Source organism: Anabrus simplex, chromosome 5, assembly GCF_040414725.1.
Source record: "Anabrus simplex isolate iqAnaSimp1 chromosome 5, ASM4041472v1, whole genome shotgun sequence".
Taxonomy (NCBI): Eukaryota; Metazoa; Arthropoda; class Insecta; order Orthoptera; family Tettigoniidae; genus Anabrus; species Anabrus simplex.
Window position 1 is genome coordinate 364,909,687 of NC_090269.1, and position 26,123 is coordinate 364,935,809.

General features: G+C 39.9%; 1 protein-coding gene across 1 annotated transcript in view; it reads right to left on the minus strand.

Annotated features, from left to right (window-relative positions):
- The window catches only part of wwk (white walker), a 260,834-nt gene that overhangs the window by 65,297 nt on the left and 169,414 nt on the right, over positions 1-26,123 (minus strand). Inside the window, exon 10 of the mRNA XM_067147682.2 lies at positions 1,581-1,636. Within this exon, the coding sequence (XP_067003783.2) occupies positions 1,581-1,636 (56 nt within the window). The remainder of the gene's footprint in view (positions 1-1,580; positions 1,637-26,123) is intronic.

Here is a 26,123-nt window from a genome sequence, read left to right on the forward strand (position 1 = left end):
TTACCGGGAAAGTATCTTTCTAGTGTAGATATACATACTACACAGCAAAAAAGATGAGCGGTTTGCTGTCCTTTTTATTTACGGACACAATTAACTGTATGTTAATCAAGTAGACAGTATTGCAGTGGCATTTACAGATGGTGTGTTACAAGATTATCAATGGGAAAATAGTTCCTAACTGGAGCTACTGTTGATCAATCGCAGGATTTTCCAAACACATGCACTTACATTATTCATATAAAATGTTAAGTAAACTAGTACAGAGACATGGCAATAATTTGTCATCGCTGGAACTAAAAAGCTGTTTTGTAAGTCATTAAATAGTATTCTGCTTTAATTTCAAGAAAAAAATATTACTGTGCAAAAGCAGTTCCACTTAGTTAATAATAGTTTTGTAATATCTGTCAACAGCTTCACAGGAAATATAGGAACAACATAGCTTGTCTCCATCACAGAATATATCCAAATGTAAACCACAGCACCACAAGATTAACTTAATCATGATCAAGACCACATGTATAAAGTTGAGGATTTTGATCAATGCAAGAAACAGCAAAATTATAATTCATCCACTTAAATGTCGGCAAATAAACCATAAAGATGCTAGCATTAATCAACATCAATACAAAACTGAAAAGAAAAAGAATACAGAACAGAATAATCTGCATATTAACGTGCACAACAACGGCTAAATTTCATAATGCTTACAAGAATTTTAAGGAAATGATAATACTGAATATGAGCATGACATCAAAAAGGAATGGGGAAGCCATTATTTACTAACAGCCACCATTTCACCTACTTGGGTACAATAGCTGGCAAGAGATCCACTTTCTTGTAATAAAGTTTGTAGGATAAAATAATGGCATAGCTTACTGGGATTGAGGAGTACTTATACATGATAGAGCTCAGACAGTAGGTTCACACGTTTATTAAAGAAACTCTTCTTAGGACAAAATGTTAACACTCCAGCCTTTCTCAAGACTGATTGTAGGGGATGACACATTGAACACACAGAATCTCTACAATAGGGCTACAATCACTGTTTTTAGCTACATTAAAACATCAGAAAAGGACACAGCACTTTTCTTTCTGAATTTATGCCATATATAAGGATTAAACACTATCAGTCTCAACAATGTTAAAGGAATTGTGCTCAAGATTCTAATTTTCTAGAAGGCAAACTAGAGTGAACAAGTAGCTTACAGTGTGGTTACGTCTCATCATAAAGGTAAACTCATTCATTTATCTCATTATCACAGATATTATACCTCTTTTCTCTATCCAAAGACTGTTCGCTATGATTAAAACAAAAGGATAAGTTGTGGTTATCAATAAAGGCAGAGGGATCAGATATATTAAAAAAAAAACCTGTAAGAATAATGGCTGACTAAATGGCTTCCCTTCTAGAGACAAAATAAACGAGCAAAAACAAAGCATGTACAAATATATACCTACACAAATACGTAAAGATATATATCGATCCATCAATCAAATACAGATATCAATATTTTCAGCCAGTGGCAAAATAAGCATTGTGAAACATTTACAAGAAACAAGCAAGCAGTCTGGATACAAACCAATGCTACTTTGATGATTAGATGATTTTCATACTTCGTGTCAAGCCTGTAGTTTTCTGGTTGAAAAGAAGAAAGAATCCTTTGTATAAGAATTTGTGCCAATTAACATTTTGTTCAAAAGCATTCTGATGCCTAATATTACATGTGTTTAGGAATGTACAAAATTTGAGTGTGAAATAATAACATGCAAAAAAATTTGTCAAGTACAGCAATCTCATCAATATTTTGTCACTTAATGTCTATATATAACTATTAGGTTCTTCAGTCTGTCAATACTAATTTATGATTAAACCTAATAGTTATAGATTAACTAAGTGGAAACTGGATAGAAATGACTTCCACTATAACAAAAATCTTAATGTCTATCTAGGTTACATAAAGTATAAAAGAAAAATATCACTGTAGATTGGTAAAGGGACAAAACCTCAGAAAACTTTTCACCACAAAGGCTTTAAGAGGAAGGAGAAAACAAGAGAGACACCTGGACTACAAACAATTCCTTTACCAGCAAAGAGATAAAGTTTGTATCATCAGCTCTAAGAATATATTAAATCAATTCAGCTCAGCTTGATTAGTATTATACAAATCTATTATCACTATATTTCTTGTTGAAGTCTGTTTACTACTACAGTATTATAAGAAATCTGTCAAGAAAAAAACTGTATGGAATAAATTCTAAGATAAAAACCTAAAAGAATTTAAAGTCCACCTGTTTAATACATGTTTGCCATTTGATAAAGGGTCTGTCTAAAATGCTACATAGGACATGTTTCAACGTAACCTAGAGGTCATCATCAGGAAAAATAACACAAAGATGAAAGACATTTACAAAAACAGTGATACATAAAAAAACTTGAGATAAATACAATCAACAAATTCAAAGAGAATAGAACTGACGTTGTCGATTAAAAATCTTGAGATAAATACAATCAATAAATGCAATGAAAATACAATTGACATTGCATTTGTTGATATTATTCATCTCAAGTTTTTTATGTATCACTGTTTTTGTATGTCTTTCATCTTTGTATTATTTTAGCTGACGATGACCTCTAAGCTAGGTCGAAACATGTCCAATGTAGCATTTTAGACAGACCATTTATCAAACGGCAAACGTGTATTGAACAGGTGGACTTTATAAAATTAAATTCTTTTAGAATTTTAATTTAGATATTTAAAGTTAATACAGAACTGGAATGAAGTTCATTACTTGGAATAAATTCATCAATCAGTTTAATAATCTTTACGAAAAGAAGACCAGAATAATGTCCTCTTTTACTGATACTAGTAAATTAGCTTCATGTTATGTTGGCTGATCTTCTTTAATAAAACAACTCAACTAATGAAGCATTGAGTGACATCGTGGTCAGGGTCAACAGCAAGGATAGAATAGTGCTAATGGGCGATTTCAATGCGAGAGTTGGGAATAGAACTGAAGGATACGAATGGGTGATTGGTAAATGTGGGGAAGATATGGAAGCTAATGGGAATGGGAAGCGTTTGCTGGACTTCTGTGCTAGTATGGGTTTAGCTGTTACGAATACATTCTTCAAGCATAAGGCTATTCACCGCTACACATGGGAGGCTAGGGGTACCAGATCCATAATAGACTATATCTTAACAGACTTTGAATTCAGGAAATCTGTTAGGAATGTACGAGTTTTTCGCGGATTTTTCGATGATACAGAAAGAGAGAAAGTGAAATCTGTCTGCAAACGAATAAGGGTAGAATGTCTCCAGGACGAGGAAATTAGACAGAAGTACATGGATATGATTAGTGAGAAGTTTCGAACAGTAGACAGTAAGCAGGTTCAGGATATAGAAAGTGAATGGGTGGCGTACAGGGATGCTGTAATAGAAACAGCAAGGGAATGCCTAGGACAAACTGTGTGTAAAGATGGGAAAAGGCGAACATCTTGGTGGAATGATGAAGTGAGAGCAGCCTGTAAACGTAAAAAGAAGGCTTATCAGAAATGGCTCCAAACAAGGGCCAAGGCAGACGTAGATGAAAGAAACAGAGCGAAACAAATAGTTCTTGAATCCAAAAAGAAGTCGTGGGAAGATTTTGGTAATAACCTGGAAAGGCTAGGTCAAGCAGCAGGGAAACCTTTCTGGACAATAATAAAGAATCTTAGGAAGGGAGGGAAAAAGGAAATGAACAGTGTTTTGAGTAATTCAGGTGAACTTATAATATATCCCAGGGAATCACTGGAGAGGTGGAGGGAATATTTTGAACATCTTCTCAATGTAAAAGGAAATCATCATGGTGGTGATGCAAACAGCCAAGCTCATGGGGAGGAGGAAAATGATGTTGGTGAAATTATGCTTGAGGAAGTGGAAAGGATAGTAAATAAACTCCATTGTCATAAGGCAGCAGGAATAGATGAAATTAGACCTGAAATGGTGAAGTACAGTGAGAAGGCAGGGATGAAATGGCTTCATAGAGTAGTAAAATTAGCGTGGAGTGTTGGTAAGGTACCTTCATATTGGACAAAAGCAGTAATTGCACCTATCTATAAGCAAGGGAACAGGAAGGATTGCAACAACTATCAAGGTATCTCATTGATTAGTATACCAGGCAAAGTATTCACTGGCATCCTGGAAGGGAGGGTGCGATCAGTCGTTGAGAGGAAGTTGGATGAAAACCAGTGTGGTTTCAGACCACAGAGAGGCTGTCAGGATCAGATTTTCAGTATGCGCCAGGTAATTGAAAAATGCTACGAGAGGAATAGGCAGTTGTGTTTTTCGTAAATCTAGAGAAAGCATATGACAGGGTACTGAGGGGAAAGATGTTCACCATACTGGAGGAGTATGGAATTAAAGGTTATTCAAATCAAAGGCATTTATGTTGACAATTGGGCTTCAGTGAGAATTGATGGTAGAATGAGTTCCTGGTTCAGGGTACTTACAGGAGTTAGACAAGGCTGTAATCTTTCACCTTTGCTGTTTGTAGTTTACATGGATCATCTGCTGAAAGATATAAAATGGCAGGGAGGGATTCAGTTAGGTAGAAATGTAGTAAGCAGTTTGGCCTATGCTGACGACTTGGTCTTAATGGCAGACTGTGTCGAAAGCCTGCAGTCTAATATCTTGGAACTTGAAAATAGGTGCAATGAGTATGGTATGAAAATTTGCCTCTCGAAGACTAAATTGATGTCAGTAGGTAAGAAATTCAACAGAATCGAATGTCAGATTGGTGATACAAAGCTAGAACAGGTCGATAATTTCAGGTATTTAGGTTGTGTGTTCTCCCAGGATGGTAATATAGTAAGAGAGATTGAATCAAGGTGTAGTAAAGCAAATGCAGTGAGCTCGCAGTTGCGATCAGCAGTATTCATTAAGAAGGAAGTCAGCTCCCAGACGAAACTATCTTTACATCGGTCTGTTTTCAGACCAACTTTGCTTTACGGGAGTGAAAGCTGGGTGGACTCAGGATATCTTATTCATAAGTTAGAAGTAACAGACATGAAAGTAGCGAGAATGATTGCTGGTACAAACAGGTGGGAACAATGGCAGGAGGGTACTCGGAATGAGGAGATAAAGGCTAATTTAGGAATGAACTCGATGGATGAAGCTGTATGCGTAAACCGGCTTCGGTGGTGGGGTCATGTGAGGCAAATGGAGGAGGACTGGTTACCTAGGAGAATAGTGGACTCTGTTATGGAGGGTAAGAGAAGTAGAGCGAGGCCAAGACGACGATGGTTAGACTCGGTTTCTAACGATTTAAAGATAAGAGGTATAGAACTAAATGAGGCCACAACACTAGTTGCAAATCGAGGATTGTGGCGACGTTCAGTAAATTCTCAGAGGCTTGCAGACTGAACGCTGAAAGGCGTAACAGTCTATAATGATAATATATGTATGTATGTATGTATGTAACTAATGATGATGTATTTTTAGTAAGTTAGTAGGTTAATATCGGTTATGGTTCACGGTACATAATGCCACATAATACAGTATTCCAAATATCTTAACTATGGCAATTGGACAGGAAACTGTGATGCCTCATGATCATGATAGCTGACCTTGTGTAACTGGGACAAAGTAAGGAAAATGAAACGAAATGAAATGGAGTATGGCTTTTAGTGCCGGGAGTGTCCGAGGACATATTTGGCTCGCCAGATGCAGGTCTTTTGATTTGACACCGATAGGCGACCTGTGCGTCATGATGAGGATGAAATGATGATGAAGACGACACATACACCCAGCCCCTGTGCCAGCGAAATTAACCAATGATGGTTAAAATTCTCGACCCTGCCGGGAATTGAACCCGGGGACCCTATGTCCAAAGGCCAGCGTGCTAACCATTTAGCCATGGAGCCGGACAAAGTGAGGAGAAAAAAGATAATCAGGGACAATTTCTACGAGGCCAGTGGCTTTTATCTTGCTGGTTGAGGATCTGGACTTCTGAACCATTTTCAAAGCGTTTCCTCACTATTGGCTAACTCATCACTGTATACAAATAAAATAAGTTATGAATACTTTCAAGACTCAATCTACATTACAGAGTAAGGTGGGATTCTAGTGCATACTAAGCAAAAGGTACCTGTTTAATAATAATATTAATAATATTAATAATAATAATAATAATAATAATAATAATAATAATAATAATAATAATAATAATAATAATAATAATAATAATAATAATAATAATAATAATAATAATAATCTTTAAGAAAGGAGACAAAAAATTTCATGATAACTATAGAGCAGAGGTGGGCACAATTTGGCTCAATGAGCAGCGCTTCAGCTCAGGCAGGAAAAAAGGGCAGAGTATGCGCTCTGACAGAAGTTAACCGGGTAGTTGCTTGCACAGCTTGCCGTTACAACTAGGGACAAGCCGTGTATCAAAACAGATTTACACTTTTGACATTTTTGTTGTGTTTAATGTCTCGTTCTATTCAGTGCATTAGATGATGGTGCTAAGTAAATATGTTAATTACAGTATATTCCTTGCATTATGTTATGTGTAGGAAACAAAATTAATTACTTTGATATCTGATAGAGGTTAGGTTGTGACAATTACATGGAACTGAAACGGACAGCCAATGAATGAAGAGAATGGTTGCATCGACAACGCATTAGCCTTTAGAATAATGATTGATATCTGATAAGTAAATACTCTTTTGACTACTGCCTATAGTCCTAAAAATACAATAAGCCAACATAAAAACTTGTTTAGAACCCAGCATAAACATTGAATGAGAAACTAGCTCTAGGTTAAGTACAGAAATAAATAAGCTATTTGAATTCACTTACCATAAACAAAACACTGGCCTATGTGTTCTTACATATCTGAAATTTTATTCAGCAGATGATGAGGAGACGAGTTATATTTGGTGCAATCGATCCTGTACTTGCAAGTCGAAGAACGGCAGTGAGATGTGCAACAGTTGGAGTGCCTCTTCGCGGAGATTTATTTATCTTTATTAAAGAAAAGAGTTTCTCACAAAGATATTTTGAGCCAAGTTTGGCTGCCATTTTGTGCACATTTGGGAAATCTGTTTGCAAAAAAACATTCATAAAAATGTGATAGGAGATAGGCTTTTTCGTGATTCATTTTTAGCCTTCAGTTCATCATCATATAGAATTGTGAGCAACTCACACTGTAAACCAAACGGACCATCATCAATTACTATAGCAGGTTAAAATGGCACAGCAAACATTTTCAGATTAATTGATAAATCTTGATGCAAGTGTGATAAACTGATATAACTTGAAAACAATATTCTCTCACCCATGGGTAGATAATGCAAGTATTGAGCTTGAATTATTATTATTATTATTATTATTATTATTATTATTATTATTATTATTATTATTATTATTATTATTATGACTTGTGATGTACATCCACTTATTTATGTCATTATTAGTTAATGATCGCATTATTTGAGAGCTTATGTCATTCGTTGTATATGAGTTTAGTTAATGTAAGAACCTGTATGTAATTTATTATTACCTGTATATATGTTTTGTAATCCACTACAGAACTGTGAAACACACTGTAACATCCAGAATAGTACTGGGTAGACAAGAACTCTATAGAATATTCTGTACATTATATCTGGGCCTTAAGCACTCTAGAATTTACGAGAAATGTATCTTTCTAGAAGCCTGGCCAGGCACATATATAAAGTGGTGGTCTGGATGGTAGAGACGAGTTCTTACTTAGCTGGAGTTACGGTTTAACAGTATACTTGTGAGCACGTGTTATGACACGCTTATAAGCAGTCAATTGTTTTAAGGTTACGATCTCCGTGTGGCTTAGTGATAGGCATTTGTTAAAGATGGTGGTTTGTTGATGTGTGTATTTTGTTTGTGAAGCAGTTGATTAGGTTATGTGTATGTTTATGTGAAGGTAAGGTGAAATAAATAAGCGTACCAACTGACAGCATTTTGTGCGCATCTTTGTGGATACATCAATGTATAGAACTGTAATTAAGATTCTAAACGAGTTTTGTCTTCAGCAATTTTCCCATACAACCAACATAAGACAAATACATCATGTTTTATATTTCAGGTATCTTTTGAAGCTCCCCCCTCCACCAATTGCTGAATTATTTTGAACAGCATATAGCTAAGATCCTACCTTCCCTTAACCTAATCTTGGACACAATGTTTTATGAAAATCCCCCTATCCATTTACCCATGATGCTGTAACAGACAAATAAACAGAAAAAAATTAAACTGAACCCAACATAGGCTATTACTGTGTTTGTCCTATCTGGCAAAAGAACGAAGTATCAGGTAAAGTGTTGGTGGGGTAAATAAGTAAATAAATGAGTACAGAACCTGGTAGCGCCCTATTTTTAAGATTTATTAACTAAGCACTACAATTACACATTTACACACGCACGCACATGATTGCCGAGCTTACAAGTTACATAAGTACACTTACACGGTTCGTGCTTCTCTCTTAGTTTCTCATGTTCCATCTACAATGACACACACACAGAGTCATCAATTACTTACACTACACTCACTCAGCCACTCTGTCACACTCGCTAGCGCAGTCACTGTCCACAGCCTACATGTCAGTCTCGCAGGTCGGGATAATATCCGCTGTTCACTCAACCCGTCGAACCACGTTCACAGTCTGCACCTGTCGGCACCCAGTGTTTCCTTCGTGCTGCTCCAGAACACCCAAGGTTCTTCTCCAGCAGCCGGCCTCAAGGGACTCACACACACGACATCAGGGAAACAGGAATGAGTCCTCGGCTCCAACAGGCAGATACTCCGTCAGGCTGACATCTCAGCCCAGGCTATCACTGACTGCGCTCTTTGCTAACTCACACCAGCGAACTCAATCTCGCTCTCACTCACTCACTCACCAACTAACTCTCACTAACTCCAGGCAGGTCGTTCCTCTCTTATATACCTGCGCCGGCTCTTCTAGAATTGTCCGGATGTTTGATGGATCCAGGAACCGCGCGAGATGGAACACTCCAGATTAATAGTCGAGTAATTTCTGTCATCCCATGCGGCGTGACCATGGATAGAAGAGAGAAGGGCCGGCCCAGCGCTTAAGTGTTGCTCGCGATTGGCGTGGTCGAGCGTAAGGGGGGTGGGGCGATGGGCGACGAGCTCGGCCCCTAGCAAGTTGGCATGGCGGACGCTATAACCATTACATTGCCCCCTCCTTAAAGCTGCTTGTCCCGAACTGCTCCACGATACTCTGCAAGGCGGTTTGTTCGGTTGGCCACAACCTTCCCATGGGGGATCCGCTGGGTCCGGTCGACGGTGTCCTCGTCCCCGTTGATAACGATCAGCAAGTCCTTGCGTGACAGCCGGAACTTCGGTGGTTTTCCTTCCGTCCACACCCGCATCTACTTTCAAGGCTTGAGCGCCTTCGTAGTCCTCTGGTGCGATGCCCGGGACTGGATTGATCGCCCCAGATTTAGCCCTGCTGAATTTCCTTTTCTTCCAGGGTGCGGAATTTGATGTCCGTACCGGCACACAACTTCGTGCCGAAACAAGTGTCCTGGTCAGGTGGCATCCTCGTTCGTTGGTCATCGGTTTGTCTTCCATTGCTGCACCATCTCTTAGTAGGGGTCCTTCCAGCCGTGCCGTTGCAATCGCTGCCTTTGTCTCATGGGCCATCGTCAGAGCCTCTTCATAGTTCTGTTTCTTGCCGATTGTCCTCCCTGGTCGGATCTCAGCGCCGTGTGGTTTATCACAGGCGTCAGCCGCCTCGAGCTTGGCGTCACCTTGGGGTAACTCTTCCACAATCACGTCGCCTAGTCGGTCGATCTCGGCATCGATTATTCGCGGCGTTATATCTGTGCGCTGAGTCCTTTCCTGCAGCTGGACTCGGTAGGTGGCTTTCGGTTGGTGGACACCGCAGCGTACGTTGAGCACTCTCACAACCTCGTCGTAGGTCAAACTTGGCTGGGGGCTGCGTTGTACTGTCATCTTCTGTACACGTAGTGCGGCGATCGGATATTTGGCACTCTTCTTGGACATCAATCCGATCTCGAACTGTGTCCGGCATGTTCTCTTGGAAGTAATCCCGTCGTCCCGTAGGGTTTCCAACCTCACGATGGTGGAGCCGCCGTCGCTGCTAGCAGGATTCATTCGCGTCTCCACAGTCATCGTTTCCGCACGCAGGGCACTCACTTCCACCGCTGGGCCTCGAACTCCGGACTCCACAACCGTGAGCATCTCTTCGGACTGCTTCTTGACCAGTTCATTGTCGTCCCGCACTTCGTCATTGTCGACCTCGGTTTTGAGTGAGCGCACTTCGTTTTCTGACTTTAACTGCTCACACTTCCGTTCACTTAGACCTGTTTTCAACTGGTCCGGGATAGAACTCCGTTCAGATCTCAGTTCACTAACGAGTTCGCCATAGGTAGGCAAGATTTTATTTTCAAGCTTACTAAACTTGCTTAGAAAAATCTGGAGCTGTTCGGAATTCATTTCGGTAGTAGAAATTTCTGTCGACGACAAAATAAGCTACCAGGTACTCGATTCCGACACCAGTTTTAACGTAAGAGTTTATCCACTAGTTTATTGCACTTGTCCATCCCACTTCTGATGCCAGATGTAACGTGTTGGCGGGGTAAATAAGTAAATAAATGAGTACAGAACCTAGTAGCCTCCTATTTTTAAGATTTATTAACTAAGCACTACAATTACACACTTACACACGCACACACATGATTGCCGAGCTTACAAGTTACACAAGTACACTTACACGGTTCGCGCTCTCTCTCTCTTAGTATCTAATGTTCCATCTACAATGACACACACACACGCGCGCGCGCACACGCACACACACAGAGAGAGAGAGAGAGAGAGAGAGATCGATTATTTACACTACACTCACTCAGCTAATCAGTCACACTCGTTCGCGCTGTCACTGTCCACAGCCTACACGTCAGTCTTGCAGGTCGGGATAGTATCCGCTGTTCACTCAACCTGTCGAACCCCGTTCGCAGTCTGCACCCGTCGGCACCCGTCGGCACCCACTGTTCCCTTCGTGCTGCTCCAGAACACCCAAGGTTCTTCTCCAGCAGCCGGCCTCAAGGGACTCACACACACGACATCAGGGAAGCAGGAATGAGTCCTCGGCTCCAACAGGCAGATACTCCATCAGGCTGACATCTCAGCCCAGCCTATCACTGACTGCGCTCTTCGCTAACTCACACCGGCAAACTCAATCTCGCTCTCACTCACTCAATGTACAATATAACTATTTATAATAGTTTATTTAAATCCGCCTTGATCAATACACTCATTAAATGAAAGAAACATTATTTATTAAACCATACATGTTTCGGGAAATCTCAACCATTCTAACCACTGATGAAGGGAATGGTTGAGATTTCCCGAAACATGTATGGTTTAATAAATAATGTTTCTTTCATTTAATGAGTGTATTGATCAAGGCGGATTTAAATAAACTATTATAAATAGTTATATTGTACATTTAGACCAGTCAATACGGACCAAACACAATATTAACCTATCATGGTTAAGTTTATTAACTCACTCACTCACTCACTCACTCACTCACCAAATGACTCTCACTAACTGCAGGCAGGTCGTTCCTCTCTTATATACCTGCGCCGGCCCTTCTAGAATCATCCGGATGTTCGATGGATCCAGGAACCTCGCGAGATGGAACACTCCAGATTAATAGTCTAGTAATTTCCGTTGTCCCATGCGGCGCGACCACGGATAGAAGAGAGAAGGGCCGGGCCAGCGCTTAAGTGTTGCTCGCGATTGGCGCGGTCGAGTGTAAAGGGGGGGCGATGGGTGACGAGCTCGGCCTGTAGCTAGTTGGCATGGCGGACGCTACAACCATTACAATATTTAAAAAATACAGACAGAAAGACAATCTTATACCAGGTGGCCCACGGTGATCTCGGAAAGCAGAAATTTAGGACCAATATTTACTTCCTTACTTCCTTTGAAAGTTTAATTTAAATTCATTTATATAAAGCTATTTTATAAATGCACAGGAATTCTAAAACAATGTGATACTTGGCTAATACTTACAACAGTCTGGATATGGAAACTTACTTGAAAAAGTTCACTTGGTGCAGTTATTGGATCAATGGGTCGGATGGTGCTGTTTTCCAAAGACCAAGCAGTTTACAAGCGTAGTCATTCAAACCGAAGACCAGCCCTGACATTAGCTTTGTTTCTGTACTTCGTTTTCATTTGTGTGAGTGCAGAAAAGGTACACTCACACAGGTAGTTTGTCATGAAAGGCATTAAAAGCAGTATTACCTCTCTAGAAATTGTAGGGTATAGGGGATGTCACGGACCCAAATGTCGACCTGAGACGTTGAGATGTGATACATTCATGGAACATCCTGGAGCTAAACATGCCACTCCATCTGATTCTCCACCCAAATCATACTTCAATTTATTTTTCACTTTCTCTCTGACTTCAATTTATTTTTCACTTTCTCTCTGCCTACTTCGGCTAGTTGATCTTCCTCAATGGAGGGCAGTTCATGTTCAGTTTCAAAGAAGGGATTTCTAATCCACAAGATTTTCTCAACCAGAGGCAGAAAATACGGTCCGAGTGTGAATACCAGCAATTTCAGATATATCACAATTACATCACTTACATTGCCTTGTGGTATTTCTTCTTTTTCCGTTGCTGACTTGTACCATCTATCGGCCAAGTTAAGAGTTACATATACTGTATGCAAGTTAAACAACAGTGAAGACATAGTTCCCAAATTTAGTATAATGGTCTATGAATTGTGCATGTACAATAAATTTAACTCTTCAAATACTTACAACTTATATTATTATTGCGGACCCATTGGACTAGTGTATGGCCCCCAGGGGTCCGCGGACCACAGTTTGGGAATGACTTGCCTAGAAGACAGCAAGAATAGTGAACGCCACTGTTAATTCGTTAAGGGTACCACAAACAAACCCGTGAAACGAGCACAGATACGAAGAACATATACATTACAATAGGAGGTGCACACACAGACCAGGAACAGGGTATTGTACAGGCTGGGAACAGCCTGCTACATTCCAAGCCTTTGCAGGGACGCAATCGGAGATATGATAGTGGACAGGGCCTGAGGGTACGGAGGTTTGAATTGCACACAAGTTTTTTTTTTAAAACTAGCAATGGCCTGGGATGTGACAAGGTTTCCATAGACTGATTTGTTTATGTGGCCCAGAAAAGGGCTGTTGGTGTCGTGCCATAGGGTATGGAGATGGGGTAGATGAGGAGGAGGTGATGACCTGTGGCTGGGAGACAGGCAACCAATGTTCCAGTCAGCTACTTTATATGTATTCCAAGCTTTGTAGGACAGAGGTAGGGCAAAGTGTGCTCTATTGGAATAACAACAACAACAACAACAAGCGATGGCAGACACACCACAAATCTTATTAACTTTATTATGGTGTATTCCACTGACGAGTATATGGACAGAATTAATACCATGCAGAATGCCTGTATCAAAAACGTTATCCAGATAAATGACAACCAATAGGCACAACATTTGGAGAGTGGAAAGATGTCTGCAAGCAACTGCGTCCCTAGGAAGAATATGACCTGTGTGAGATCATACCTTGATATCTGCTCATACTGAAGAATTTGTGTTGAATGCTATCCGGAATAACTCGGAAACTAGCACACAGGTCATTGCACGGAGACAAACACCAGCTGAACGACTGTTATGTGGATACTGCATACCTATCGGTTTTACCTGTACCATCTACACTTAAACCAAGAGCTCCATAGTCATGATCCTGCCTTTTTTGCGACCGTCTTATTTACAGACAAATCGTGTTTCCACTACAATGGAACCATTAATCACTACAATATGCACTATTGGAGTATGGATGATCCCCTCTGGATATGACAGGCAGCTTTTCAGATACAGCGGGGTGAGGATGCATGGTGTGGCATTGTGAGAGATCGCCTCATTGGTCCCCGTTTCTTTGTGGACCATTTGACAGGAGCACACAATCCGTGGTTTCTCCAAGATGAATATCCATTGTTGTTGGAACATGTGGTTTCAACATGACAGATCTACTGCACATGGTGGTGATCATCTGGAACCATCTCCATGCAATGTATCCTGATAAATGGATAGGAAGGGGAGGACCAACCCTCTCCTGCCAAATTGCCTGATCTTAAACCCCTGGATTCTTTCCGGTGGGGCCAAGTAAAAGAACTGGTGTATGCACACGAACCGGTCAGTCTTGATCACCTTAGACAGCTCATCACCAAGGCACGCAAATCCATTGGGCTGGAGATGTTACAATGCCCGACAGTCTTTAAAACAAAGTTTTTATCTACAATAGTCTTTACATCATCATGTGCAGCTCCATATCAACTGTGGAGGTCGTCAGTTTGAGCACATGCTGTGTTAAACAATGTAAGTAACTGACATTCTGTCACGTTTCCCAGCCTAATCCAACCCAGCTCTTTCCACATCCCAGGCAATTGGCAGTCAAAAAAAGACAACATTACTTGTGTGGAATTCGAACCTCCATACATCAAATCCGGTTCACTAATTGATTGCCAACTGCGCCCCTGTCAAATAAGCTATTGTGAGGCTTGGCATGTTGCGGGCAGTTCTCAGCCTACACAATACCTGTTCCTGGTCTGTGTGTGCACCTCCTATTGTAACACACGTTCTTTGTATCTGTGCTCATTTTATGGGTTCATTCGTGGTACTCATAATGAATTAATAGTGGTTGTCACAATTCCTTATTTCTCATAGCCTGTAACCACACATCTCATTATATTACCCTGGATTAGGGCAGGGACCCATGTTTTCCAGGACTGTAGTAAACACAGCGGCTTGCAAAAAACTAGACTGCAAAGAGCAGGTAGGCCACTCGGTGTGTGCGTAATATATATTTACAGTAGAACCTCGATAATTCAAAATTGGTTAATTGTCTATGGTGTGCTTCATATCTGCTAAGTTTGAGTAAAATCGTAATTCTTTTGCATTCAACATTTTAAGCAACGCCACAATATCACATAGCAGGCAGTGTGCGGAGAAATAGAATCCGCAAACACTGACGGTGCCGACAGTTGGCGAAAAAGCGTGGCTCATATAATCAATTCGTACGCACCGAACAATACAGTCAATGCCGATGAAACTGCAATGTTTCTTTTAATGCCGAGCCCGAACGGACTTATGGTTTTAAAGGAGAGAAGTGCCGGCCGGGAAATCGTACAAGGGTGGAGGTCATTGTACTGTGCTGCAATGTACACGGATGTGAGAGACTTCCTCCCCTAATCATAGGAAAGTTCGATAAGGCATGATGTTTTAAGGGCATTGGGCACTTTCCATGGAAGTATAAGGCATCTAAAAAATGCATACAGTACAGTAATCCAATGAATAAAGGACTTGCACAGGGGAGTCAGCATACATTTCTCCTCATCTTTGAATCATGCTCTTTTTACTTTAATTGCGTGAGGTTATGTTTGTCAGTGAGTTATTCAATAATGCATTATTAGAATACTGTAAATGCACCTTGTTGGATTCATTTCGGGAATAGTTTTTTCCCATGGCATTTGAAAGGTTTAAACTGTGAATGAAGGTTGATTGCATGTAGTTACAGGTCTCAGAATATCCTGTGGTGCAGTAAGGATTGGCATTTCTGAATTACGAGTTGGCAGTTAATTTGAAATTACGTAATTCGAAGTCTGATTTTTGCATCCCAACCTCAAATTAACGAGGTTTTACTATATATATATATATATATATATATCCTGTACCGAAATGGTGGTACAGCAATTACACTTGGAGTTACGAAATATTTCAGCAAGTGGTTACACGTCAACTCTGCTCAGGCTGACATGGAGCGGATGACGTTGGCCTCACCGCTTCCAGCCAGGATTTGAACACGTCACCTAGTAACACCTGACATTCTGCCACATTTTATATCTTTTATAATAATTTTACAACAAATTGGATAACAGCAACATATGTGACACTATAAATTCTAAAAAACCTCTGAGTTTCATAAAAAGCTTATCATTATTATAGAAATTCAAGGAGCAAGAAACTGATGCAACCGACGTGACATGTCTTGCCAGCTGCTACTCTCCAGTATATAAGGTGGCTGAATTCACTCAAATTGTGAAGTCGAGATCCACAGCTCTACCTTGATGGTTAGCTGCTGGATTGCATACCAGTTCAGCATTATTTCTTCATTTCTTAAGACAGAATTTACGAGTGCTACGAACTTAGTAATTACAATGAAGAAAGTAACACTTTAACTTTCTTATACAGAACAGTGTTATGAACTTGGATTATTTCCTTGCTGAAATAAGCCTTGTATTTTCTACTACATGACCGTGTTATGATCTTAGATTATTTCTTTACAAGAAACAAACTTCTGCAACAGTGCTGCAAACTTATATGTTTTCTTTGGTGAAAGTAAAACTTAACTTTCAAGGTATGAGTGAACTCTTAAAATAAAAGTCCTCATGTTACGCAGTGGTTACTAGTGGAACTAACTTTAGCTTTTCACGTCATCATGAATGATTCCAAAACACTAGCTTCATGTAGAATAAACTGAACTTACTCTTCATTCTATAATATTCAATTTTCTACAGACACTCAACTCAAAGTGACATTATTATTAGGAATTTATTAAGATATAATGTTAAAAAGTTCTTTGTGTATTATAACTCTGACAAATCTATGTTTCCTTAGTGATAATTGGTGCAAACCGCAGCAGTGTTCACAGGCATGGATAAACTCTATGAACTCATAAATATTCACAAATAATCAAAGTTAAATATTTTCTGGCTCGACAAGTGGTCATAGATTTGATTCCATTGACATTCGAGCATGATTCATTTTCTTTTCACCTTAAGTTTATCTCCAATGATAATATCAGTGAAAATTAATTTTGAAAACTATGGTATGAAAATCAATGCAGAAAAAAGTAATACTATGGTGATATCAAGAGGAGAAAGACAAGAAAAGGCACTGTGAAAATTGGTGAACAAAGACGTGAAACTGTTGATGGTCTCAAATACCTTAGGGAGTACATTCATGCAGAATATAAGGCTGAATATTGAGATTAGCAAGAGAGTGCAACAGGGCAACGCATTCTACCAGAGTGTAAGAAACCTTGTATGGAAAAAGTATCAAGGTAATGTAAAGTGTAAAGAGAAATTCCAGTCTAACCTAGTCAGCGTTCGGTGACAGACGTATTGTGTGGAGGTGCCAGGAGAGCCGGCGTGGAATGTGAACGGTGTGTGGTAAAGTAATTCGAGTGGGAAGAGGAAGATGATTGGCGTGGATCAATATCGTGCAGCTATTGGGAGATGGCAGAGGAAAGGGGGAAAGGAGATAGCTAGAAATAAAGGAGGTATAATGGAAACAAGAATGATGGACGAGATGATATTGGCGGCAGCGGTGATTATGGTACTACTAGCTATAGGAGGTGTAGAGGTAAACCCCGGCCCGACTTCTAGTGGCAACATGAACTGGGAAGACGTGGAGGTCATAAGAAAAGTGGTGAAAGAAGTGGTGGAAGAAGTATGCCCGTTTGAGCAGATTAAGAATATGATGAAGGAGCAAATGAAGGAATTTGAGCATATAAGACGGTGGATACAGGGAAAAACAGACGAGATAATGAGCAAAGTGGAATCCAACGAGAGAGAGATTATATCACTCAAGACAAGAATAAGGGAGATGGAAGGAGAGGTGGTGAAGCTGCGAGCGGAAATTGGAGACTGTAACCGAGAACGGAGGAAGAAACACCTATTTATATATGGAGTACCGGAAGATAAAGCAGAAGATAAAGTACTGACAACCTACAAAGTAGTGGAGATTATCCAGAAAATGATGAGAATTAACTTTAGCGAAGTTGATATTGATGATGTGGAAAGGATAGGTAAAAAAAGGGGTGACAGACCGATAAAATTGAAGCTGTTTTCCACCTTGATGGCGGAAGTAGTGTTAAAAGGTGCAGACAACATACGTAGCACAAAAATTTGGATTAAAGAAGACATTGGTAGAGAAGGGGTAAAGAACATTAACACTCTGAAGAAACATTTGGCCAGGGCTAAATTACAAGGGTTCAGAGCCTATATTAAGGGTCAAAAATTAGTTGTGACTAACGGTATATGGACCAGAGTGTGGACTGCGAAGAAATTACGAGAAATGGAAGATGACAGGAAAGACGAAGTGGTAGTGGGGAAAAGTGTGGAAGTAAGACAGGCCAGAGACAGTAAAGTGGGCGAAGACGGATATGGAGGTAAAGAAAGAACCAAGGACAATAAAGCACCGGATCCAAGCTCGCAGCAAGAAAGAAAGAAAGGGATGGATGCGATAGCTAAAGCATTCGAAGTAGCGAACAGGGAGGTATTAGCAGAGATGAGGAGGGAAATAAGGAAGGAAACCAGGGAGACCAGGGCAATATTGAAGGAGTCCAGAACTGAGGCCAGTGGGAAAGAAGAAAGAAGAAGACAGGGAGCGATTGTGGGAGTAGAAACGCAGGATGTAACAAGAGCACGCAAACGAAGCGAAAATACGACTGGGAGTCAGGAAGAAGAAGCAAGAGGTGCCCTAGTGAAAGGGAGAAGTCTGAGCCTAAGAGAGATATGGGGCAAAAAGAACAGAGAAGACGAAGGCATAGTGATAAGAAGCAAAAAAGGTAATCTGTAGTTGGAAGTAAATTGCTGCATACTGGAGAATAGTGGAGTGTGTGCGTGTTATACATAGCTATGACAAGAGCAGTTAAATGACAAGTGGGTCTGAAGAGGCATGATACCAGATGGTGAAGTGTGTAGTGAATGAGGAAGAGAGTGTGTGTAAATAGGACAGGTGCCAAGGAGAAAGTTAATATATGGAGATGGTTGGAATATGAGCTGGGGCTCTAGTTAGCCTAGTGATATGTGAGTGAATATGGTTTCATCTTAGTTGGCGAATTGTTTGGGCTCTAAAGGTAACAAATATAGTGAAATACTAGATGCTGAAGTGTGATTACCAGTAGAGAATCTTAAGGTGTAGTAAATGGCACACAGGCATTACAGTGGAGGTAACACGTAGTCAGGTTTTCAACATAAGTAGAATATAAGAAAGGTCAGTGTTCAAGAGAGAATGTGCTGAATGAGATCCCGGCCGGAAGTGATATACTCTGTGGCCTAAGTGCTGATTCAGCCCGACACAGCATTGTACTCTGCCCAGTTTTATATGTTGCCAGTTTTAGTTTCCCATTACTATTATTGCCATATTGTCAAATAGATGGAATTACCTTATTGCAGTAGTTATATTAGTTTTCGTTTTATCCTTTTTCTTAATAGCAATATTGAGATCGTTGATATCTGAAAAGACATCAGCGACGCATTGACATTTGATTATTATTATTTTCAATACTATCAGTTTTCGTTTTATCCCTGTTCTTAACAGCAATATTGAGATTTTTTGAGGTTTGGTTTATATCTGAAAAGACAACAGTGACTTATTGACATTTGATTATTATTATTATTATTTCCAGTAACTTTGTTTTTTCTTTGTTTGGTGTTAGTTATTTTTACTATACGAGCTTTATGATATGTGTACAGCAACTTAAGCAGACTAGGCTAGGCATTATTATTTTTCTTCCGTAATGGATCAATAAGGCTTCATTGCTGTAGATCTGGTAGAAAAAATAAATAAATAAAGAAATAAATAAAAGTAAAGAGAAATTGTATTCTGCACCCATATACATTGATGTGGCTGAGATCTGCACAATGACAAGTAAGGAGGAGAGTAGAATTCAAGCCGGTGAAATGAAATACCTAAGAAGTATGACAGGAAAAGACAGTTTGAGAAACAGAAATGTTAGAAAGGAGGTTGGATAGTTTGAAGCATCAAGTACTGGGTAGGGACCTTCTTCGGAGGCAGTTCCTGCCCAGGAAGTGGAGCTCCTGCCTATGTGAGTCCCAGAGCACACTGACCCGGTGTATAGCATCTGGTAAGGGTCCCAGCTCAGGGTTGCGAGCAAATATTTCAACAGAATTTATACCGGAGAAGATAGACTTCAGAACGGTGGAGATTGCGGAAGAGGCAGCCCAGTACTTGGGAAATAGTGTATGTATGTTCAGACATCAGCCCTAAGGATGGTTGGATCCTCAACAGCTCCACCATCAGCTGTCATAGACTGCCTAGGCATCACTGAAGAGGCGTACTAGGGAAATGAGGAGTGATGTAGTTTCCCGTTGCTTTCCTCACCGAGCCAGAAGTTGCTATTGCATATCAGCCTGCCAAGCCCACTAAAATGCATGCACCAACCGACCCTATGAACAACATTTTCACACCATTTATAGCAGGGACTGGCTGCATAACGAATGGCATTACTAGCATCGCTCATACCTCAGTCACTTTCATATTGTCAAAACCAAGGGTAAGACAGACACAGATCAATGAAAGTAACAAAATTGCTCTAGCCTATACCAGAATACTTAGTGCACTGTAAACACTAGGTCCCGCCAGCAAAGGCAGTTGGGAAATAGTATGAGTACACTATTCATCACCAGCATTTGTTTCCCATATTAGGAGCGGCTACGGGGGTGTCTGTTCCGCATGTAAGAGGCAGCCTGAATAATTGCTGACAGCAGCTCTATGCCTTTAGGAGTGGCGAGCCCATTGTAACAATAGCCTAAAATGATTTGTGGCAATTATCAGCCTCGGAAAAGGTTAGGTTGTACCCTGCTAAAAGCGACTCACAGTTCTTGTGCTAAGGGGGGCTGTGATAAGTGGGCAACCAGCAATTAATATTATGAAGGTGGGTATAATAAATGTTATGACCTTGACAGGAAAATCAGAAGCGTTGATTGATTTGATGGAGAAAAGGATGAATCGAGCCTGAGTGGAGGAGGTGAGGTACAGAATGGAGTAGGAGTGATTGTTAACAAAATCCTGGATGAAAACGTGGATAGGGCAGACTCTGTTAATGATAGAATAATCAAACTATGACTGAGGATGGAAGGAGGAGTGAAAGATTTCATCCAAGTTTATGCACCCTAAACTGGAAACAGTGAGGAAAATATAAAGAAATTCTTGGAAACACTTGAAGTAATCACCGATGTGGAAGTGATAGTCATGGGAGACCTCAATGCGCAGGTTGGAAATGACAGAACTGGTAAAGAAGAAGCGATTTAACCATTTGGATATGGCAAAAGAAACAGCGAGAGAGATATGTTGATTGATTTTTATGAGAGATATGGACAGTTAGTGATTTTTTTTTTTTGGTTGAGAAAATAAATCGTAAACAGTTAATGGATGTAACAGCACTACTAGGTGAGGCATTTGATGGAGTAGTGGTAGCAAATTTGAAAATAGGTAAAATGATGAGAGTAAAAGAAATAAGACAGAAGAAAATAAAAGTATGGAACGTAAAAATTAAAAGATAAAAGAACTCAGGAGAAATTTCAAGAAGAATTAAAACAGCACATCCCTATATCAGAAAAAAAAAGTGTAGAAGAAGAATGGACCAAATTTAAAAACACATTTGTAAGCTGTACAGAGAAGATTTGTGGCAGAACTTTGGCAAGAGAGGAGAAAAAGGAAACACCTTGGTGGAATGAAAAGGTGAAGGAGGTTGTTAAACAAAAGAAGAAAGCATGGCAAGAATGGAATAGATATAGGAATGAAGGAAGTAAGATTAAGTATGAGGAAATTAAAAGTAAGTGTAAAAAAGTGGTAAATGAGGAAAAGAAAAAATGTTGGGAGAGATTCAGATAAGAGTTGGAAAAGAATGTAAATGGTGGTAAAAGGGTGTTGTATGGATTGATAAAAATAAGAGAAAAGAAAAAAATCTATACAAAACAAGTGAAAGAAGAGAGTGGAAATATAATAACAAACTCACAGGAGATAAAAGAATACTTTAGAAAGGAAATTTAATATGTCCTCCTGTTCAATACATTAAAAAAAACCTCAAATCTTTCCCTAATTTAGCAACCTTTATATTAACGTTACCTCCAGTTCCTTGGCCACATTTTAAGACGAGATGGAGAGAACTTGGAAAAGGTAATTTTACAAGGCATAATTGAAGGCAGTAGACCACGAGGAAGAACAGCAAGCAGATGGATAGATCAGGCGAAGAAGATCACTGGGCTACCACTTCAGGTCATATTAACGAAATGTGAAAACTGCTCGGGATGGAGATATCTTGTCATGGTTGCAACAAGGAAATGATGGAGTTATGAGGTCATGACGCTCACTAATGAGCACAACGACTAATGATGATGATGTTAAGATTACAATAAAGGTTGGCTTTCTCGCCTTCCTGAATGGCATTTCCATTACAAGATATTAAAATCATTCCATATTGACGTAATAGGTGAAAAGATTATTTCGATAAACTCATGTATGTGAGAAAAATGCAGAAGAGAGTGTAGTGATAAAGGAAGATGATCCACAAATGGAGAGTGAAACTGCTATGGCAGAGGTGGAAACGGCTGATATTTCTCAATACCATCATTTAAAGCCTCTAGTTGTATTTTCACTTCTGTATTGTTGACTCCCCAGATGTCCGACTCGTTGGCAGAATGATCAGCATACTGGGCTTCAATTCCCGGCCAGGTTAGGGAATTTAACCTTTATTGGTTAATTTCAGTGGCTTGGGGGCTGGGTGTTTGTGCTGTCCCCAACATCCCTGCAACTCACACACCACACATAACATTATCCTCCACCACAATAACACGCAGATACCGCCCACCCTCATCGGAGGATCTGCCTTACAAGGGCTGCACTCAGCTAGAAACAGCCACACAGAATTATTATTATTACTCCCCAGATCACTATCTCATCTGCAAACAATAATATTTTCATATCCCCTCCATATATGCCTTTGTTTCCTTTAGAATTTCATCCATAACTGTTCGGAGACAATACACGTCCCTGCCTTAGTCCAGTTTGGTTTCTAAATCAATCTCTTCTCCCCACTGGAGTCTGGACACAACTGGAACAATTCTTATAGATTGCTACATTGCCTTCCACATCTTTTTTTTCTTTTCTTTTTTCCAGGCTTTCCCACACATTTTCTCAACACTATCGTATGCCTTTTCCAGATCAAGGAATCCCATCACCAGACCTTTTCCATATTTGTACTGTTTCTCCCTCAGTAATCTTATGGTAAATATAGAGTCTATCGTTGACCTGCCCTGTCAAAATCCATACTGCTCTTCTTCTAAATTTCTTTCCACACTTCCTCTCACCCTCCTTTCTGTTATTCTCTACAATATTTTGGCTACTTGTGACAACAGTGTAACTCCTCGATAATTGTCACATACCTTCCTGTCACCATTCTTAAATACTGGTATTTGCACCAATCATCAGGTACTTGCTTTTTTCCTCCATATACACCTTAGCAGCCTATATAACCAATGTAGACCAGAAGTCTAGCTGCCTTTATCATTTCCACACATATTTCATCCATCACTGCTGCTTTTACTGTTTTCATTTGTTTAACACACCAGGCAAATTGACTGTGCAGTTAGGGGTACACAGCTGTGAGCTTGCATGCGGGAGATAGTGAGTTTGGACCCCACTGTCGGCAGCCCTGAAGATGGTTTTCCGTGGTTTTCCATTTTCACACCAAGCAAATGGTAAGGCTGTACCTTAATTAAGGCCACGAACAATTCCTTCCCACGCCTAGGCCTTCCTATTCCATCGTTGACATAGGGCCTATCTGTGTTGGTGTGACGTAAAATAATAATAATAATAACAATAATGTTGAAAAACAGTGTGGAGAAGAGCATAACAGTGGTGAAGACAAGAGGAGAAAGAAAATGAAAAGGAATTGTTAGTATCAGGGGACAAAAACCTTGAGGTTGTTGAATACTTCAAATATTTGGGAAGTGAAATAATGCAATATGCACGGTTTGGTAAGGATATCAGCAAAAGGGTGCAAGCAAGAAATACGTTCTACCAGAATGTAAGGAACCTGGTGTGGAACAGAGAAGTTCCTATGAAATGTAAAGAATAATGTACAAGATGTACTATACCCCTATATTAACATTTTCACTCCCGTTGATGCCTTAAGGCATTTAAGAGCAGCCTATGTGCGGGACCGTATCCAAGTTAAAGTGTTTAAGGTCGCGCAATGTAAACGTCATTTCGAATTTAGCGCTAAATTCGTACAAAGTCATAGTTCATGTTGAAAACCATCGATGGCATATAAATGAACAGTCCCTCACCCTGACTACCTGAACAGAGGTACATTCCAATATATATATATATATATTTTTTTTGAGTAAACACGGGCCTAATCCAGTCGTGGTATTCTTGTGAGGGTGTGTAGTGAAGTGAGTTATTGTGTCGCGATAACATGATGAGTTACAAACACAGTGTACGAAGTGAGGAAATTGAAGACATACTGCTGAATGATGATTCAGGTGATGAAATCATCCCTGCTTTCAGTGATAGCGAAAGCAATTCCAATGATGACATACCAGACTCTGGGCAAAGTGAAATTCATCAGTTTCAAATAACCGATATGCATCCATCTTACCGCCTGCCTGCAATCAAGTTCACTGGCTAGGTAGGATTAAATGTTGACATTGAAAATAGCAACAAAATTATGTTCTTCGTCAATTTATTTGTAAATGACGATTTCTTTGAATATGTAGGCCATCAGACACATCTTTATGCGGAACAAGTTATTTGTGCAGCACTGCGTCCATGCACTAAATATTCTATTTTTCAGATGTGGAAACCGGTCAACGTAAATGTGATGAAAAAGTTTTTAGGACTAATGTTTGTAATCGGAATAATTCAAAATAGATCTGAAAATGTACTGGACAGAGGACACTATTTTCGGCTTGACAATTTTCTGAAAAGCCATGGCACGAACCTGGTTCAAAAACATTTTGTCATTCTTGCACTTTAGCTGTTTTACGTCGCACCGACACAGATAGGTCTTACGGCGTCTTGCACTTTAGCAACAGCAGTCATTATGAGGGGAATTCTGATCGGCTATACAAAATTAGGCCGATTCTCGAAAGGCTCAGCGACTAGTTTTCAGTTGGGTACACTCCGGATCGGAAAATTGCCTTTGATGCTTGCGTTTCTGAGTTTACAATCCAGGAAAAATGATCAAGTATGGGATTTTGGTAAGGGTGGTGTGTGAATCCCCTGCAGGGTACATATGTAAGTTGAAAATCTATGATGCAAGTGGCATGAACATCCGGGACACTGTATTTTACTTATTAAATCACTGCTTTGGCCAGGGGTATTGAGTGTACATGGATAATTTTTACAATAGTGTAGGCTTAGCCAAGGAACTGCGTGAACGAGAAACGGCTGAATGTGGGACAATAAGACAGAATAGGGGACTTTCTAAGGAATTCAGTGAAAGGCAGAAGAAGTTGAAAACGGGAAAAATGGCTTTTGATAAGGACAATGAAGTACTGCTATGTTCATGGAAGGACAAAAAAGTAATTACCATGGTTTCAACTGTACATTCTACAGAAATGGCTGAAGTACCAAACAGGTTTGGGAAAATAAAAATGAAATCTCTAAGCATTAATGATTATAATCAGTTTATGCAAGGAGTGGATACAGCCGACCAGTATTTGCCAATGTATCAATTCTTACGAAAAACAGTTGAAGTGGCCGGAAAAAAATGTTTTTCTACAGTTTGCAGTGTACATTTTTAATGCATTCAGGCTTTTCCAAAAATACAATAACTCAAAAATAACTTTCCTGACATTCATGCAGACAATACGTAGAAACTCCTAACAAGACAGTGAACATCAACTGTCAGAAGTCGCAAATATTTCTGTGTCGCCTGTCTCATCTCAGTCTTCAGTAGGCTCATCAGCATCTATGTATAGTCCACCGGTGCAGCGACCGAAGTGAACTCCGGCTAATGATCCACCATTTTGACTTGATCGGAATATAAAAGAGCACGTGCTTCATAAATTCCCAGGCATGAAATTGGACAATTTCCCAACTAGACGATGCTGAGTGTGCGTGAAAAGCAATGTCGGGCGTGAAACAAGGTGGTTCTGTGGAAAGTGTGGTGTGCCTCTCCATCCAGGAACATGTCAAACTGTCAAACCTTGTACCATAGCCTCAAGCACTACTAGTAATC